The sequence below is a fragment of the Cicer arietinum genome, chromosome 3 (assembly GCF_000331145.2).
Source record: "Cicer arietinum cultivar CDC Frontier isolate Library 1 chromosome 3, Cicar.CDCFrontier_v2.0, whole genome shotgun sequence".
Lineage (NCBI taxonomy): Eukaryota > Viridiplantae > Streptophyta > Magnoliopsida > Fabales > Fabaceae > Cicer > Cicer arietinum.
Window position 1 is genome coordinate 51,988,461 of NC_021162.2, and position 20,845 is coordinate 52,009,305.

At 28.4% G+C, this 20,845-nt stretch overlaps 3 protein-coding genes across 6 annotated transcripts; 2 read left to right on the forward strand and 1 right to left on the reverse strand.

The window, feature by feature from the left end:
• Positions 1-4,691: 4,691 nt before the first annotated feature.
• LOC101493603 (putative receptor protein kinase ZmPK1) lies at positions 4,692-7,117 on the forward strand. The gene has a single exon (XM_004492256.3). It carries the CDS (start codon positions 4,692-4,694, stop codon positions 7,071-7,073), a length of 2,382 nt encoding a protein of 793 aa, XP_004492313.1. The 3' UTR covers positions 7,074-7,117.
• A 1,917-nt stretch (positions 7,118-9,034) lies between these two features.
• Positions 9,035-13,228, forward strand: LOC101492732 (uncharacterized vacuolar membrane protein YML018C). 2 transcript variants are annotated; one of them, XM_073366553.1, is made up of 4 exons: positions 9,035-9,171; positions 9,261-9,984; positions 10,196-10,616; positions 12,392-12,923. In XM_073366553.1, the coding sequence occupies exons 2-4, from the start codon at positions 9,400-9,402 to the stop codon at positions 12,709-12,711; spliced, it is 1,326 nt and encodes a 441-aa protein (XP_073222654.1). In that variant the 5' UTR covers positions 9,035-9,171; positions 9,261-9,399; the 3' UTR covers positions 12,712-12,923. The 2 variants fall into 2 exon arrangements, with proteins under 2 accessions (XP_073222654.1, XP_004492312.1); XM_004492255.4 differs by adding an exon at positions 12,998-13,228 and having other exon boundaries at positions 9,058-9,984; positions 12,392-12,710.
• Positions 13,229-16,926: 3,698 nt separating this feature from the next.
• On the reverse strand, positions 16,927-19,914 carry LOC101492160 (uncharacterized). Of its 3 annotated transcripts, none has more exons than XM_004492252.4 (5): positions 19,774-19,914; positions 19,043-19,136; positions 18,839-18,936; positions 18,028-18,344; positions 16,927-17,477 (listed from the first exon to the last, which is right to left on the reverse strand). In XM_004492252.4, exons 2-5 carry the CDS (start codon positions 19,049-19,051, stop codon positions 17,047-17,049), a joined length of 855 nt encoding a protein of 284 aa, XP_004492309.1. In that variant the 5' UTR covers positions 19,052-19,136; positions 19,774-19,914; the 3' UTR covers positions 16,927-17,046. The 3 variants fall into 3 exon arrangements, with proteins under 3 accessions (XP_004492309.1, XP_004492310.1, XP_012568980.1); XM_004492253.4 differs by having other exon boundaries at positions 19,791-19,899; XM_012713526.3 differs by lacking the exon at positions 19,774-19,914 and adding an exon at positions 19,574-19,592.
• Positions 19,915-20,845: the final 931 nt, after the last annotated feature.

The window sequence follows — 20,845 nt, forward strand, 5'->3', positions numbered from 1 at the left end:
CCATTTAAAATAATAGTTTTTGAAAAATCATTATACCCTTTCACATAACTATCAACTCGTCAAATCGTGATGTAATAGATTTGTTAGAACAGTGTTTGAAGTTTGAAAAATCATTACTTCCAATAAAAACTAAAAATTGTGGAATAGATATAATGAATTGTATTTTTTTTAATTCCTAAATAATTATTATTTTTCTCTTCAATAGTTGAATTCATGGCTAAGAAGCCTAAATTTTATATTTACTTAAATAAATTTTTATTTTTCTCTTCAATATAACTCATGTGGCAACACTGTTCAGAAAAAATCTTACAAAGATGTACAATTTTTGTGAGACAAAATTTATAAACATAAACAATAAAAAAATATATATAACAAAATAGTAATCTTTTTTTTAAATAAAATAAAATAACAATGGACGTATGTGAAATAAATAATTCGTGTGAAAATATCTACCAAAGTAATTGATGTCAACATTTCGAAGGTGTCTATGTATCATTTTGCATATTCAATATGAAACGGTGTCCGATTGTTCAATATACACCAGAAAGTTGTTAGAAGCAACAACAACAGAATTATACGCATCATATAGACAAATAACCCTAAGAATATGAAAGACAGGTTTATTAATACACAAATAATATAATTTAAAATTTGAATTTACACAAAGAGAATTAAACCTTGTCATCCTTCAAGACCATTTCTATTGCATAAAATTTATGTTTAAACCACAATCGCACAACTTTAACAACCAAACTCCGTGGCTCAGAAATTGAAGCAACAAAATCTTTTTTTTTCAGACATCAAAGGAGAAAGATAAACACAAAATGAATAAGGAATATTTGGTAAAGAAAAGTTAAAAATGATTTGTGTAACATGAATGATATTTACAGAGACGCAAAAAATGTGAGGAAGAGAGACAGTTGACCGAGAAGGCGAATTAAAAAGGAAAGTCTGATGTCACTAAAAGAATTCTTAAAATAAAATAAATTTTTTAATTAAATTAATTTAAAGCGGTCTTAAAAAAACTAGCAACACATTTCGAATTTCTGGAAATGAAATTGAGTACGGAGAGACTGTGACCAAACTCTCGGACCCGTACTATTTTGCGAATTCAAATTGAATTGATGTGCGGTTGTTTTATATGCTCCAGAGTTAGACGCAACACCAAGAGAACAAAAGTTGTACACAACTCTCTCACGAATAGTAGTCTCAAATCGAGAAATAAGAGCTTTTTGCACTGTTGCTTGAATTTTATGACCTAACAATATGAAACACAAGTTTGTTAAATTAATAACATAACAAATAAGTTTGTGTATAATTTAAAATTTGAATTTATAAAACAAAGAGTTAAACCTTGTAATCCATCATAAAATTTATGTTTGATATTCATATCAGACAGAAACCATAATCGCACGATTCTAACAACCAAATTCCATGACTCCTTTTTTGGAGAAATTGAAGCAACAAAATCTGATTTTTTGTCTGATTTTGGATAAAGATAAACAAAAAAATGAATAAAGAATTTTTAGAATAGAAAAAACTAAGAGGAAATTGTGTACACATGAGATAATACGAATGATATTTATAAAAGAGAGACACAAAAAATGAGAGATTATTGAGGATAGACGGTTAATGGATGAGGATAAATTAAAAAAGAAAGTTGGAAGACAATTAGTAAAATAAAATAAATTTTTTAATTAAATTAATTTGAAACTGTAGTTGATAAAGTAGTGTTTAAAAAACAATTACCTTCAAAAACTATGAAGTAGTGGTGTACTGTATTTTATTTTTAATTCATTTTTCTTATTTTTTAATTAGTCATTAACTTCTCAATGCATCATGTATAAACTCGTGGTATGATGGAAGTTTTATTTTTTTCTTAAAAAAAAAAAATCTTTTATTTTTAATTCATTCTTCTTATTTTTTTAACTCGCCATTAACTTCGCGCCTTTTATTTTTAATTCATTGTTCTTATTTATTTATCTGACCATTAACTTCTCGCCTTTTATTTTTAATTCATTATTCTTATTTGACCATTAACTTCTCGCCTTTTATTTTTAACTCATTATTCTTATTTATTTAACTGACCATTAACTTCTCGCATTTTATTTTTAATTCATTCTTCTTATTTATTTAAGTGTCCATTAACTTTTCAACGGTATACAATTACCTTCAAAAACTGTCAAGTCGTAGTGTATTGTATTTTATTTTTTATTTTTTAATTGGCCACTAAATTGCATGACGTACAAAGGTCGTGATGTAACTGGAAGTTTTATTTTTTATAATTCATTCTTCTTATTTTTTTAATTGACCATTAACTTCTCAACTGACGCATGAGGTATTATTTCTATTAATAGTAACTTGATATATTCCTAACACTCTATTTGGTTGACACGTGGCAGACTTGCCAAATTATCATGTTTGCTTTATTATATTGTATAGATTGAATAAATATTTTTTTTAGCCAAAAAAATATCACCTAAAAAATTACTAATGAAATAAATAAATTAAACTATAAAAGAAAAACGTTTAATTCATACTCAAATGCAAGTAGCATCATTTGTATAACTGCAAATAATTGGCAATTCAATTCACTCAACCCCTATCATGATCCAGTCAAGTGCAAGAATTAAATAGGCTAATAAATTTCTGGTCGGGTGTGGAAGCATGACAGCTAACCAATTCTTCATATATTACTATATTAGTATTGTTGATATCTAAAATAATCTGTAAAAGAATTGTAAATCAATCTTAAAATTTTTTGAAAGCAGCACAAAATTAAATTTTATTGGATGTCTTTAAATATCCTTTGATAAAAAAATGATTCGATTGAATCTTAGATTTTTTTTAAACTGAACCCAACAATAAATGTAAATTCTAATACATATTTATTTATTAATAGTATGAGATGTATTGATTTTTTTTATAATATTTATTAGCTTAATATCTATATATATATATATTTGCTATTTCATAGATTTAAAACATAATTTGTTTTTTATATTTTTGTAGTGTTGAATTTTAATATTATTATATGTTGTAGATGTTGATGTTTTTTTTTTTACATAATATAAATATATAATTATGCACCTATAAATATTGAATGCACAATTGTCCAATCTAAACTGCATGCTATTTTAATTTTGACTAAAATGTAATTTTGAATTCTCAATTTTAGTCATTTATTTTTATTTTTTGATTTTAATTGTTTATTTTTAAAATTGTTGATATTTGATTATCTTTTTAATTTGAATTTTAAATCAGTGATATAACAATAATTTAAATGATATATGTGTTAATATATTTTTTTAATGAGATCAATTTTTTAAGGAAACAATATCGAGAAGATTTGAAGCCTTAGAAAATATAAAACTAACACCTCAAATATACTATTTTAATTTTGAAGTCAATAACTTTTTATTTCAAGTCTAATGATGCAAACTGAAGCGCAGACACAATAGTATATCTTGGTAATCCGAATTAAGTTAGACTTATTAGGGTCAAATTATTAGGATCAAAAGGAAAGTGTTGGTTAGTTGACATTTTGAAAGATTAATTGGAGCTGAATTATTGTTGTACTCAAGTTATTAAAAGGGGGTTGAAAAAAATATATAATTAGGAATTAAGAACTTTTTTAGACCAATATCTTTTATATAATTATTGGGATTAATCCTCGAGTTGAATAGAATCACATCAACAATAAAAACTTCTCTCAATTTAAAAAAGAAAAATACATATGTAACTTAATAATGAAAAAAACTATATTATGAATATGTTGACTACATATCTTGCAGTTCATTTTTATATATTAATACTAATAAAAATATTAATTTAGAAAAATAAAATAAAAGCAATTTTTATAAGATCACAATTACCTCTCTTGAGATATTCAGTAAGTCTATGCAATTACACACAAAAATATTTGGCTTAATTGCAATTTTGATCCCCCTATTTAAGCTAAATCGCAAAAGTAGTCATCTCATTTTGTTTCTTTCAAGTTTTGGTCCCCAAACAGAATTTTGGTCCAAAATTTGATGAATTTTTTTTTTTAAAGTTATATTACTCCATTTATGATCATAGATTTCAGGTACAATTGTTGCACATGAGATCTTGAGGCATAATGTGACTTAAATAAATACAAAAAAAAAAAATGAAATTTCATCGAGTTTTGAACCAAAATTATGTTTGAGGGACCAAAACTGAGAAGAAATAAAATGGGGAACAACTTTCGCAATTCAACTAAAATAGGGGAACCAAAACTGCAATTGAGCCAAAATATTTTTTGTTTACCAGTATATATATATATATATATAACTCACTGCGTAACAATTTGGCTCTTACTATTATTGAAATTCTTAATCATGACTTTCTCGCTCCTTTTTCACTTTCTGAAAATAGCTAGTTTTTATCTTGGGAATTAAACTCAGGTAGGAGATAAGTACCGCCGTCAACATATTTTCACTACCAATAAGTCCATCGACATTATTAATCACGACCTTCTCTCACGTTACGAATTGGCACTTAATTTAACGAATAAATTATAAAAAGATTTCATATTTCCTTATTTCCAATTTCCATGCTAATCTACTACTATTTTATTAATATATTAGTGTATATATATATACATCTTCTGAGTTAATCCATATATCATATCAACCACTAAGTGAAAAGCTTCTTCACTCATTGCATCCATGAATACTCTGGATTTTTCATTCACACTGTTTCTTCTAGTTTTGGCCTTATTATTCCAAACTTCACCTTCTTCTTCATCATCATTGAGAAAGGGTTCCTCCCTCTCAGTTGAAAATCCACAAGACACAATCATTTCACCAAATGGAATGTTCTCAGCTGGTTTTATAGCCATTGGTGAAAATGCATATTCCTTTGCCATATGGTTCACAACACCAAATTCAATCAACCACAACAACACCATTGTTTGGACTGCGAATCGCGATGAACCTGTTAATGGAAAACGATCAAAGCTCACCCTTTTAAACACAGGAAACATTGTCTTGTTTGATGTTTCTTTAAACAATGTTTGGTCATCAAACACTGAATCATTGGAACCATTAGAGTTGCATCTCAATGATGATGGTAATCTTGTGTTGCGTGAGCTTCAAGGAACAAGAATTTTGTGGCAGAGTTTTGATTCTCCAACAGATACTCTCCTTCCTGGTCAATCTCTTACAAGATATACAATCCTAGTTGCTTCAAGAAGTGAGAGTAATCATTCTTCTGGCTTCTACAAGTTCTTTTTTGATGATTCAAATGTTCTTGGTCTTCATTATGATGGCCCTGATGTTTCTAGCTCCTATTGGCCAAAACCATGGCTTCTAAGTATACAAGTTGGCAGGGCTAATTTCAATGGTAGCAGAATTGCAATGTTGGATTCTTTTGGAGTTTTCTATTCATCTGATAATTTCACTTTTATGACTTCTGATTATGGAACTGTTCTACAAAGAAGAATGAAATTGGATTGTGATGGTAATGTAAGAGTGTATAGTAGAATTAATGTGTCACAAGATTGGTATGTTTCATGGCAAGCAATTTCTGGTGCATGTATAGCTCATGGAATTTGTGGAGATAATAGTACATGTAGTTATAGTCCTAAGCATGGAAGAAAATGTTCTTGTTTGCCAGGGTATAAAGTGAAGAACTCAAGTGACTGGTCTAATGGTTGTGAACCTATGTTTGATTTCACTTGCAATAAAAGTGAGTCTACTTTTTTAGAAATGAAGAATGTTGAGTTTTATGGCTATGACATTCATTATGTTCAAATTAGTAACTATAGTGCTTGTGAGAGTTTATGCTTACAAGATTGTAATTGTAAAGGCTTTCAACACTCATTTGTGGAGTTAAAAGGATTTTACAAGTGCTACACAAAAACACAATTGCGAAACGGAAGGCTTTCGCCGTTCTTCGTAGGAACATCCTACTTGAGATTGCCTAAAGGTAATAGCTTCTTTGAACAAGAATCTTCCAATCCAAGTGATCATGTTAGTTCAGTGAAACTTCAAAGAGTTTTTGTTAGAGTAAGGGAAAATCATTTTGTGAAGATTTTTCTTTGGTTTGCTACCGCAATTGGAGCTTTGGAAATGGTTTGCATTTTCGTCGTTTGGTGTTGCCTGATGAGGACGCACCAGAAGACTAATGCAGACCAACACGACTACCATTTAGCAGCATTAGGATTTAGAAAATTCAGTTACTTAGAGTTAAAGAAAGCAACAAAAGGGTTTAGTGAAGAGATTGGAAGGGGTGGAGGAGGTGTTGTATACAAAGGACTATTATCTGATCAAAGACATGCTGCAATAAAGAAACTTCACAATCACAATGCTAAACAAGGAGAAGGTGAATTTCTTGCTGAAATAGCCATCATTGGAAGGCTTAATCACATGAATTTGATTGAAATGTGGGGATATTGTGCTGAAGGAAAACATAGATTATTGGTGTATGAGTACATGGAAAACGGTTCTTTAGCTAAAAATCTATCATCTAACACACTTGATTGGAGCAAAAGGTATAAAATTGCTTTTGCAATAGCAAGAGTGTTAGCATATCTACATGAAGAATGTTTAGAGTGGATTTTGCATTGTGATATAAAGCCACAAAACATACTTCTTGACTCTAACTTGCATCCCAAGTTAGCAGATTTTGGATTGTCAAAGCTGAAAAACAGGAACACAATCAACACTAATTCAAGTTTCTCTATGATTAGAGGAACAAGAGGGTATATGGCACCTGAATGGATTTTCAATTTTCCAATAACATCTAAAGTGGATGTTTATAGCTATGGAATTGTTGTGTTGGAAATGATAACTGGAAAAAGTCCAACTATAGGTATCAAAAATTTTAATGAAGAAGAGGTGTGTGATGGGAGGCTTGTTACATGGGTGAGGGACAAAATGAATAGCTTATCTTGGTTGGAGGAAATTGTTGATCCTCAAATTGGATCAAATTATGATAAAATTAAGATGGAGGTTTTGACTAAAGTTGCTTTGGATTGTGTTCTGGAAGATAGAGATTCAAGGCCTACCATGAGCAAAGTAGTTGAGATGCTTCAAAACTATGCTTAGTGATGCTTCAATACTATTTTTTATTGTTATGTTTCAAATACCATATGAAGAATGTATTTATTTTCCAAATAAAGTGTATATGTGAAGAAAAAAAAGTGAGTTAAAATTGCATGGTTTTCTCCTTCCTATGGAAGAAAATATCTTAATTATACGTGTGGATAATGCTTCCAATTGATTTATTACCAGAGAAGACAAAATAAATTATTTGCTATATAGATATTTGCTAAAGTTTTATATATGTTTGTGAGCAAAAATCTGGATAAAATTTTTATTAAGAGATACTTTTTATTTTATAAATCGATTTTGTATAAATAAATTAAGTCGAAATATCATAATCTACTTTTATTTTATAAATTGATTTTATATAAATAAATTAAGTCGAAAATATCATAATCTACTATTTATATTTGCATCCAACATTTGTATACATGTAAGCATCTTTTATCTTAGAAATTGATTTTATAATAATAAGATATAAAATATAAATGAGGTAAATGAAAGACCTGCCAATTCTTCCATTCAGCTTGACAGTTAAGACCCACACCGTAGATATTATTGCAAATCCATTATTTGTCTCCCAACGATCTATTAAATTAATATATTTGGAGATTTTAAATTTATTGTTCCATATAAATTATATTTTATATCTCAACCACATCATAGAAACTTCTAAATATTTTTTAAACATTTAGAAGGAAGAGATTGATGCACCCTCAGAAATAGAAAATACTTTAAAATTTAATAAACAGTTATAAAAAATATTACATTTGTTTTCATTTAATAATATTCGCGTCGCTCGAATTCGCAACTTGCATATTAGAGATTTTTTTTACTACTAATCAAATCATTAGAGTTTTTTTTAATAAAACACGGTACTCATTCAAATTGATAAAAAAAAAATTACAATTGACTAAAAGTGGTTAAAATTAAAAATAATTAATTTCTAAACAAACTCAGCATTGAAATTAATAACATCAAACGATAAAATATCTACAAATATGACATAACCTATAAATATGATAAAATTGAAGTGTCTAAAATACACATGTCTTTAAAATTATAACGTTAATGACGTCAAAGTCATAGTTGAATTTACACTAAATCAAAATTAATATGTCAATTTGAACCCAAAAAATATCATAACAAGACGAAAAATCGAATAATACTATATCAAATCAGTGTCGTTCTTACGCACAACATTATAAGCAAAATACAAAAAATGAAAATATTAAATATACTTAAAAAAAACACTTATTTTATTAAAAGGAAAAAATCAAACAAATTATAAGGAAGTTTCAAGCTTAGTTATAACTTTAAACCACTCACCTCTCATAGACAAAGAAGAGCTTAAAAAAAAAAGGAGAAAAGTAGTGGGGTGGCTGCTACCCTAAACGTTAGTACTGATGTGTTCTATGGCCTTTAAAATCTTGAAAATATTGCTTTGACAAACCATTTGGAGTTGAACTTCTAAATATTTGTTCTCTCTTTCTTCATCAAGTTTAATTACTTTAAATCAATATATAAAAAACTAACTTACACATTAAACCAACAACTATTCTTAATCATAGTTCAAGTGCTTTAAACAGCTCATGTTGAGATGATGCTATAATCCATACACCAAATTAACTAATTACAATAAAAATCAATTTAAAGTTCAACTGATTTAACTATTTAGTTAAATACTACTTTAAATGTCTCAAATATATTTAGGGTTTTATCCACTTCATCTAGAATAAAAAATTAAAAAAAATATTATAATTAAAATTTTGATATATTTAATCTTAATTTGAATAAGATATATCAAATTTTCAGAAGGAATAAGTCCTAAATGGGTGTGTTAGAAAAAAGTGGGGTGCGGATAGCATTTCCCAAGAGATATTGGCTTGCCACGTTTTGGACCGATTTCATAAGCCTCTTCAGAAAATTCAAACGAGCCACCCATTGAGATCCAATCCATCTTTTTTTATTTTTTTTGTAATCAGATTTGATTCAATTTCTACGAGGAACAGTTGGTTCGTATAACGTATTGGAAAATCTGTTTTCGGCGATATTGATGCTTACCTCTTTTGGTACACCATCATTCATTATCATCATCTAGGTACATTATCGTACTGTCTAATTCTCTTGTTTCAGATTCTGCTTTCCTACCAAACATAAATCTTTGATCCAATTTGTGATTTTTTGTAGCTTTAGGTGATTTTTTTCTAGAATTGCTAAATGGGTATTGATATTTTTTCAAAAAGAAAGGGTTTTGATTTCTGGGTATTGTAGATTTGGAGTTTCACTATTATTTGTTCTATGGAATTTTGAGAAGGGTTTTGGTGATATGGGTTCAAAAGATGTGGAAAGTAAAGCATGGAAATGGGGTCTAGGTTTGATATATATAATAGCTGTTGCAATAATATGGATAGCTGCTAGCTTTGTAGTTCAATCTGTTGTAGATGCCGGTGTCTCACCATTCCTTGTTACTTACATATGCAATTCATTGTTTGTGGTTTTGATTCCAATTGTTGAAATTGAGAGGTATTTGGAGGATTCTTATGGAGGTTTATTGTTTTGGAGGAGTGACAAGAGTAAATCACGTTTAAAAGGGAGGTTAGGAGAGTCCGAGCAGGCTAACCTTCTTAGAGACAACGATGCTACCGATGAAGTCATTGAATCTTTGGTTATTGAAGAGGTAGATGTAATTGAAGATAGGAACAATCATTCTGAATTGCTTTCTTCAGATAATGTAGTAGGAGGATTGGTTGGTCAAGTTTATTTGATTGAAAATGAAAATGATAAAAAAGGGTTGGATGCGAAAGGGCGTTGGACTCGTTGTAGAATGGCGAAAGTTAGTCTGTTGATATGTCCCTTTTGGTTTTTTGCTCAACTCACTTTTAACCTGTCGTTGAAGTATACTACAGTTACAGTAAGTAAATTTGGAACTTTTTTTCCTTTTTGAATTGAGTTATGTTTCACTTCATTATTTCGCTTAAATTTAGTTCAAAAACTAACTTGACAGATTAAATATAGTTTAGGGACTAATTATTATATTTCTATTGTTCAGAGACCAAATAGGAGAGAGAATGATAGTTTAGGGACCAAACTGATTGTTTATTCCTTTTTTATGTCATATGCAGTCAAATACAATCTTAAGCAGTGCATCAAGTCTTTTCACCTTCTTGGTTTCCCTAGCTTTTTTAGGGGAGAGGTTTTCTTGGTTAAAGCTCTTTAGTGTTCTTCTTTGCATGGCGGGAACAATAATTGTAAGCCTTGGTGATTCACAATCTGGTTTAAAAGCGGTTGCATCCAATCCTCTTCTTGGAGACATTTTCGCACTTTCTTCAGCTGGATTGTATGCAGTGTATATCACCCTTATTCGCAAGAAATTAAACGACGATGATGGAAAGGGTGGTGAAGCCAGTATGGCTCAGTTTCTTGGATTTCTCGGGCTTTTCAATGTTATACTTTTTCTTCCGGCTGCCGTTTTACTCAATTTAACGAAGACCGAACCTTTCTATACGCTTACCTGGAAGCAGCTTGGTCTGATTATTGGTAAAGGTTTGTATTCACTATCTTTTACATTTTCTTTGGAATTTTGCTATAGAAATGAAATTGTTATTATTTACTAAGAGTAGATCAAATAAACAATAGTCAAGATTATAGGTTAAACTATTAAGATGGATTTACAATTAAATGGTTTAACATTAACATGACATTGACATATTTTATTCTACAAGTAATTATGCCTATGAGCATTCTTTTGGATGGATTTGGCTCCTTTAAAGTGTTCTTTTTAGAAAGAAAACTGAAGAATTATAACTATTGATGAGAAAATCAAGATAGTGGATTTAGACAAATTTGTAGGTGTTTGCATTGTATCACAATCTCAAGTATTGATTTTCCAATCAACAGTTATAATAACTCATCACTTTTTCCTCTAAAGTGAATTTCACTTTAGAAGGAGCCAAATCCTCTTTAGATCTTGGTCATTGATATATGTATAATGTATAATTGCATGTGTCTTTGAATCCTCTGAGTCTTTATTGATAATCAATAAAACCACTATAGGATTGACATTGGTTCCTGTAAACTTAAAATGAAAATTAATCTCATAGCAAATGGAATATAGCTAGCTCCTGGTGCAAACTTTTTACCTTCAAAAAACGTTATGCTTTGGTAGTTTGAAACAGAATGGAAAAAAACTTATTAATTTTTCATTATCAGATTTCTTCATTAAAAAAAATAAAAACTTGTTAATTTAATAATAAGAGGAAGTCCTAAAAATGATATAAGGATTCTAGCTTTTTCTGAATTGGTTTGGTATAGGTCACTAGAGATCAGAAATTCTTTTGCAGAGATAAATTGCAGCTTCCCACTAAGTTCTTTGTCTCAACTTCACTTGATAGCCTTCTCTTACAATAAAAAGTTAACATTTCACCACTCTGTGGTTGACTAATGCTAGAATTTAAGAAACAGTTTAGGGCGGCCTAGTCCGCAAGGTTTCTTCCATTGTGGAATCTGGAAGGGTCAAATATATATGCAAAACCATACCTTTTTCACTGAGAATGGAAGTGTGGAAAGAAAAAAGAAGTCACCAACTTTTAGCCCCGTAAAATTTTTTATTCTGTATTCCTTATTTGATTTTTCCAGGGAACACCTCTCATTTGTATTGTGTATGTCTGAATTATTTCAGATATCTTAAGTATTGGTCAAAAGCACCAGTCATCGTTAGCTGAATACATGTTAAAGAACTTCGTTGTTGATTAATTAAAATTTTCTTAAAACGACATCCACTTATATTAGAATCATCAGACCTACGAAACAAAACCATGATGGATTACTTCACTTGTGACATTCTTTAACTGGAAGGTCATCTGTGTCATTACACTTCACTGTCAAGTTTACCGTTCTTTGTATCTATTGTAAGGATCTATTTGCTGACTTTATTTTTCCTTTAAGACAACCAAAGCATGTTTGGTTTGAGAAATGTTTTCTGTTTATGTCATATTTTTGCTTAAGATTACAAAATCGCCACATTATTTTCATTTTTGGTTTATGTTTTCAAATATTTATACATGAGAAATTGAAAACAACTTTTCTTTTGCGCACTGTTTCCTGTACAAATATATGAAAATCAGAAATAAACTGATAATAGGGTGTCAGTATTGTAATTGAAGGTTAAAGCAGAAAACATTTTCTCAAACAAACACGCCCTAACATGTTCTTAGTTTTAACTTTTCCCTTAGTTTTTACTTTCTCACTTTAATTAATGGATCCTTTCCTCATTCTACATTATTAAACTTAAAAAATTTGATATTTCCCATGAAAACTAGGATTGCTGGATAATGTGCTGAGTGATTACCTATGGGCCAAAGCTGTTCTTCTTACATCAACCACAGTAGCTACAGCTGGACTCACAATTCAAGTCCCATTAGCTGCCATTGTCGACACCTTCACCGGAAATTCTCCTCCCTTCATGGATTACCTCGGAGCAATAGCTGTCATGATTGGTTTTGCAGGAATCAACATCCCGGACGATACTTTTAGCAAATCAACAGAAGCTACTGCTGTGGAATTGAAAAATGAGGATGCAAGTATAAGGGATGAAGAGCATGCTTTGCCAACAACCCAAGATTCAGCTTCTTTACCATAGTATGTATATTTTATTCTTTTTGGTTGAAGTGTAATATAATTTTTTTATTACTACAAAATTTGTTGCAATAAACCGGAATGTACTACTATAAGTCAAAAATAGAAGAATAAGAAGTAGAGGTGAGATAGGGTAAAAGAGGTGTATACACATTTTACAGTTGGATAGCTATGTAAATTAATTTCCTTGCATGAAATTTTCCTTGTCTTTCTGAAGTGGATCACCCGAATATTTTAACTGTAGTTTTATATGGTTTTTAATTTTTATAATATTTTTTCTCTCTCCACAGATGCTTTTACTCTCATCTCGGGCTTATTGTCCACACTCATTGGTATACTATGTCGAGATACGCTGTTGGTTCTGGTGTGTTTAATTAACATAATTTTGGTGATAGACGTGATTATAACTTTTTTTTATATTTTTCTTTTTAATGAAATTTGATGAAGCTGTTGCATCATGAAGTTTCTAGACACCTATCAGTAAGTTCCTTCTATTAAATATACTTTTAGATCTATCATCATTCAATACAATTTAATAACTAGAATATATAAATTAAGAAGTGATTTTAAATTAAATGAAATTAGGTATTGTTAAACCATTTAATTGCCAAAATTAAAAAGAAAATGAAGAAAAAATGTGAAGTTAATTTTTTTTATAAATTGTGATCGTGCACAATACAATTTCTTTCCGAGAAAAATTATTATTCACTATTCATTCACACCTCTCGATTGCTGAACTTTTGGATATGTCCCTGCATATGATTTTCAACCTCAAATCACACGTGGAGTTTTGAAAAAGTGATCTATATTAAAGAAATCGAGAAAAGACTTCTAATAATAAGAGACAAAAGAAGTATAATGTTTATTTATTATATTTTAAGAAAAATTGTGCTTACTTCCTTCAAGATCTTTGTAAATAAGATTTAATATCTTTAATTTTTAAATTATATTTATCTCTCTTGTGTTCACTAAAAAATTTATACATAATATCTTTTTAAATTATACTTACATCTCTGTTTATTATTTATCAAAAAGACATTGTATATAAAAATATAACTACACCTTTTAAATTGTAAATATTATATATATAATAATATATTATAAATTAAAGCAAAAAATTTATTTATATCACATAGTAAATAATATGAATAGATGTAACTGATAAAAAAAATGTTTTATACAGTATTTTTAATGAATATATAAGGAATAACATTTTTTCAAAATTAGAAAAATGTCATAAAAAGAATTCAACGGAGACAAATATAATTTTTCTTATGTTTTATTTTGTTCATAATCTATACATTATAATAAAGCAAACATGATAAATTGGCAAGTTTGACACGTGTCAACAAACTAGAGTGTTAAGAAAATATAAGTTTCTATTAATAGAAATAATATGTGTTTATTCTTGAGAAGTTAATGGCCAATTAAAAAAATAAAAGGAATGAATTAAAAATAAAAAGCTTTTTGTGTAAGAAAAACATAAAACTTCTGTTACAATCTTTGTCCACGATACAATTTAATGGTCAATTAAAAAATTAAAAATAAAATACAATACACCACAACTTATAGTTTTTTCATGTATCCGTTGAGAAGCTAATGGTCAATTAAAAAATAAAAAAAATAAATTAAAAATAAAAGATTTTTTTAAGACAAAAATAAAACTTCTATTACATGAGAAATGCAGAAGTGAATGACCAATTAAAAATAAAATATAATGCACGACCTCACATTTCACATTTCACGGTTGAGAATTGAGTGGCCAATTGAAAGTTAATCTATGCAATATAATATCTCTTTTTTTAGAATAAAATTAAACTTATGTTACACTTACTTGTACATGTTAAAAAAATAAATAAAAAGAATAGATTAAAAATACACTACACCACTGGTTTAACTGTTGAGAATTTAGTGACCAGTTAAAAAAGAAGAATAACAGCAAAATACAGTCACTAACACCACGACTTGACAGTTTTTGTAATTGTTTTTTAAACACTACTTTAGCAACCAACCGCTTCAAATTAATTTAATTAAAAAAATTATTTTATTTTACGAATTATTTTAATACTCCGTTAACCGTCTATCTTTGATACTCTCTCATTTCTTGCGTCTCCCTTATAAATATCATTCATATTATTTATGTATACACAATTCTTTTAAGCTTTCTTTATCAAAGCTTTCTTATTCATCTTTATCCAATATTGAAACAAAAATCATATTTTGTTGCTTCAATTTCTCCAAGAAATGAGTCTTGATCTCCTCAATGTTAAACAAAACTTTTATGCAATGGATATAGTACTGAGATTAATATTCGTGAGCTTTTATTTATCATCGAATTAAGATTAATATTCCTGGTGAAACTATGTATTTGTTCGTGTTGCGTCTAACAATATGTTCACACGAATTAATTACTTTAATTGGTAAATTTTTTTCAATCTATGATTGTTATTTTATATTGTTTTGTTATGCATATATATATATATTTCGTATTGTTTATGTTTCTTAAATTTGTATGTGTATATGTATATTTCTATCATCTTATATAACATTTGTCTTAATAATTCCGATTTTAAATTCACTCATAAATAATTAACAAATTGTACATTTGTATATTTATATTTCTATTCTCTTATACAAGATTTGTCTTAATAACTCTAATTTTAAATTCTCATAAATAATTGTTGCCCGTCCTAATAATTTTGATTATAAGTTATCTAATAAATAATTTATTTTTAAGTAAATATAAAATTTATTTAGAGCCATGAATTCAATTAAATTTTCAGAATATTGAAGAGAAAAATAATAATTTATTTAAGAAAATATAAAATTTATGTAGGAATTAAAGAAACAATTCACTTCATCGATTTCAAACACTATTTTATCAAATTTAAAAACTACTATACTATACATTTTATATTCTAAATTTATTATTAAATATCACGCAAATTCAAAAGAATTCAAAAGATTCATGAAAGATTAATGAAGACTAACATGCAAATTCAAAGATAAAAGATACTCATAGTTTTTATGTGTATTGTAATTTTTTGTTTGTAACGGTAAAATTATTTTTCTTTAGTATTTTGTGAGTAGTACTAAAATAAAAGATATTTTGGCCACTTATATAGCAAAGGCTAAATAATAAAAATAAAAATTCATTATTAAGTTACTTACTCATCTTTACATTTACTTATTTTATATATGTCCATGTTCATTATTTTAAAAATTCTTATTTCATCTAATCTAATTATTTAATATTTTTTAATAATTATTATTTTTATTTGTTTAAAATTAAAAGTATTATTTTGTAATAAGTTTTTTGGAAAGAAATAAGATTCTTTGTAGTATTCAAAAATAAGGCATGATGTTGGAGTCATATTTTTGCGTATAAGAAAGTAGTTTTTAAGTTAAGTTATAATTATATTTTTTTAATTTTTTAATTTTAAATTATTTTTTTTAAATCAACTTATTTTTTAATATCAATAAAATTTATAAAATTTGATATATATATATATATATATATATATATATATATATAAACTAATATAATAATTTATTTATTAAAATCGTTGTTTTTGTGCGACGCACAGCTTACGAACTAGTATATATAATAATAAAGAATATAACGTGGCCACCACGAAGTACAACAAATTGTATACGTTCTCTCTGGTGAAGTTGGTCACATTGAAACGCGTATTGAAAAGTAAACAAACACATCCTGATCTTTTCAACCCTCCCCACCATGTTTGATTTTTGGGACCATCCATCTAATATTATATCTTTGACCTGCGTTCTTTGATGACCACCTCTATTTTCATCAATTTGACATTTGCCCAATCATTCAAATCTTAAATTTAAAATAATTTACTATCACAATAATACAACTCTTTTATTTTATTAGTATTAGCATTACATGGCAAAATAAACTATCTACATTTATTGTCGTTATATGTCTATTGCACTTTTTTCATAGTAAGAAATATACCCTTTTAACTCTCTCAATAAACTCTGAATCTCCTAATATAGACAAAAATGGATAAACCAATTAAACGAATATATCAATGTCTTTGTATTTTAATACGTTTATTGGTAATTTTTTCTAATTAATAAACTAAGTTTAAACTGTATTCTAAAAAACACATCTAAACTGAGAGAATGAATACTAGCATGAAATTTTAAAACAATATACCAGTATATCTAAAATAAACTTTTAGGACCAAAATAACAAAATGCAGGCACATTATATTGTGTCTCAAATAATGATTACTAATAATCCACCACAAACACTTTGAGCAACATTAAATAGTTAAAATTATAATTATGAAAAAAACAAGTGTTGCAGCTAACTCTGTGACACAGCAATTTGGCCATATCTTTCCATAACTCTTCTAGTAGCAAGTGCTGCAGCCTCACTAGCACGCATTGTTCCACTTGCCATTATTGAAGCAAACTCTTTAATAATCTCATCTTGAACCTTGTTGCGTGCATCCCCTAGAGGATCGCCTACAACACCACTTGGCTTTTCAGAAGATGATGATGATGACACTGCATTTTCTGTCTTCTTATTCTCTTCTTTGCCTTTTACTTCCTTGTTACTATTATCCACCACTTTGTTCACACTTTTCTCAGTAGACGAGTTAGTTCCACTTGAACTCTTCTGTGTGTTGGTTGAGGGAAAGTGTGAAGCTGGATTCACTGTTGAAGGCCTGAATTGTGGTACTTGTGGAACACCACCAGATTTTAATGTTTTCTCTAGATTCTGAATCATTGGCACTGTAAAATTGAAGATATAGATGTAAATAATGGCAGTATTAGGTCGAACAAATGTGCATGAACATTAAAAGAATACACTTTTGACACCAACAAATGTTTACAAGGTATCAAAATAACTTATTCCATAACTACTAATGCATAAAGTTCTTATAGAATAAGGGTCTGATTAGATTGACATATTGAAGTTTATCAACTAGCATACACACTATTGAAACTACTTGTGAGAACTTAGGAAAATAACTTATGACATATTTATAAGTTTTTTCAGCTTATTTACATAAACTCTCTTAAGATAAATTTAAAAACAACTTATAGCTTATATATAGCACTTATATGATAAATGTCTATGCTATAAGTGTTTGCGTTAAATTAACAGTTGTCTAGTATGGTTAAACAGTTTATACGGGCCATAAATGTTGGATTAAATGTATTTTGTTACTTCAATCTATCAGAACATTATACCATACTAAAAACACAACCAATATACAAGAAGTGGACAACCAAGAAGAACTTCTGATTTGAGTACAGTGTTGTAGGTGATATAACTTACATAAAAGAGACCCCATTGGGCTGCTCATTACTTCATTAGGGAGCTGAAGAATATGATCCGGAATGGTAGCACCAACCAAAAATTGAGCAACTTCATTGCTGAAGTTGTTGCAATTGTGTGTAAGCAAACTATAGGTTTCAGGTAAGTACCGCGGACTGATCTCCTGCAAATACATTTCAAAGACATCTTTGGGAACATGTGTAACACCTAATTCAACCACTTTAAGTGGAGTTCCATATGGTGTTGATCCAGCAGTACAATGTTGTATGCCACCACCAAAGTAGTACTCATTGCCATAAACCACAATTCCTGTGTGCCTAAGGTATAAAAAAAAGTTTCCAAAATTATAACAATTCAATATGTCAACAACAAAATATGTATACAGTTACAATGTATAAAATATATAGCGCTATATGTGGAATTTGAATAAACTGTTATTGTTCTGCAATATGCTCTTTAGTATTAGGCATTGTCAAACTATATCAGCGCCATACACTATGGCATAAACATAGCATAATTTAAACAAATCACTATTTTCCACAATCTATAACTGACAACATTGATATAAAGGATAGAGTTTAATGGAGATGCACTTCGGTGTAAAATAGATTTGCACTGCCATCCAATGAAAATTGAGTATTTTGTAGTTACTTTTAAAATACATCGAAAGTGCATTTTCATTAAAACATCAAAAAACAAGAGGAAAGAACAAACCTATTGAATTTTAACTATACAACACAACATAGACATAAAACACACCCAAATATATTACTAGTATATTAGAACACAACAACTATTAAAAGGTACTCACCATATGGCTTCAATAGCTTTCCCCAAAAATGACATCGAAAGCTGTCTAGCAAGACCTTGGCTTAGATCATAAACATTTAAAGTAACCCTGTGACCCTCCTGCAATCAATTGTAGTGATAAATAAATGCCACGACGGTTGAATAGCAAAGAATGAACCAAAACTAATTTTGACAGGGAACATTAGTAACAATGTATGTCACATACCTCAGCCATCTGGTGCAGTTCAATGTAGAATTAGTCAACAACTTAAAAACACTTGAGATTTTTTGAACACTTCAATATAACCGAATTCAAGAACCTAACAGAATCAAAACCACGAGAGAGAAACTAATTTGAGTAAAAATGTAAAACAGAAAAAAATTACAAATTCAAATGAATTATGTCCTAGTGAGAAAAGTATCCATTCATTGCATTCTTCCAACCCCACTTTCTAATACACAACAAATTCCCCGAAAATTTCATCAATAATCAGAATCATTAGAACACAATAATTAGACAAATCATAGAATTATAATAATATCCAAACAACAATGTCCCCTTTGAGAAAAGCCCCAAAACAAAACATTTAACGAAAGAAAAAAAAACAATAATTAAAAACTCACAAATTACATAATAATTAAGTCCTATACAAAACATAACGATCCTTTTCAAAGAAAAACGCATCCATCTAAAACCCAAATACTTTTCTTTACAAAAATTCAAACCCCCAAATAAATAAAAAAACTACACTTTTACCTACAATGAGATACGTTACGTACGACCCAATTCCAAAATCAAAAGTTTATAACATTAACAGATCCAATACAAACTGGGTGCACCAATTTCAAGAGACATCTTTGAGAAAATAAAATAAAATATTACAAAATCAAAGAAAATTCACAAAGTGCCACAGAGCATAAAATAAATCGCAACAAAAGAAAGATGAGAGAGATTACAAGGAGAAAGAACAAACAATGAAGGAACCGAAGAATTGAGGAAAGTGCAAAACACGTTGATGTGGAACAAGAGAACAAAAGAAGCGGTGAAAGAGGAAGGGTCTTAAATAGGGAATTCGGTTTTGGAGATCTAGATTCTCTACGATTTTTTATTTTCCTATTGCCTCTATTACCTTCTAGAATCTACTAACCACTAATTACTCTCCACGTGTTTTTTATTTTAAATATTTTCTTATTTTTTAAATCTAATAATTTTAAAAAGAATGAAAATCTCTTTTATTTTATTTCTAAAACAAATTGTAACATCTAATTTAAATTTTAGATAATAAAGGATGTATCTCTTTTCCATGAGATACGAAATTGAAATAATTCCAAAAAATAAGTTTTTCTTTTCCATGATTATTAGTGTATCTCTTGAGTGTATCATGTAATTTCAAATGGAACAATTAGATCAATTATAATAAGGAAAAAAATTTATTCTTACAAAACAAAATAATCTCTAAATAAATTTTTCTTCATTCAATTAATTGTTTATTTCTTTTTTCTTTTTATATTTGATGTAAATATTTAGTAACAATAATTATTTAATAAAATATCAACCATATTTTACCATTCTAAAAGAAATGGCGACATATTATTAAAGAAACATATTAATTGAGATAGAGAATTAGTAAACTATATATACTTTATATATACTTGAGAGGAATACTTTTAGGAAAACAATATATATTTGAGAGGGATCACACTAAATACAAAGAGGTTTAAATAGGTTGACAAACAAATAGAAAAGATATTTCCAAACTAAATAAAGTATGATATTAATGTTAAAACTAAAATTCATAAAACAGTCAGAGGATGTTAGAAAGTGGTTATATGCTGCTAAGAAGTAGTTAAGGAAGTTATGAATTAGTTATCAATGTACTCTAACAAGTGTTTGTAAAAATGACTAGTATAAATGTTGTTTCTTGTGCAACAAGTAAACATAGAAGTTGATATTTTCAATTCATTTTTCTCATTTTATTCTTAACTCTCTTAACTCAATTATCACAAATTCATATATTCTAACAATTGG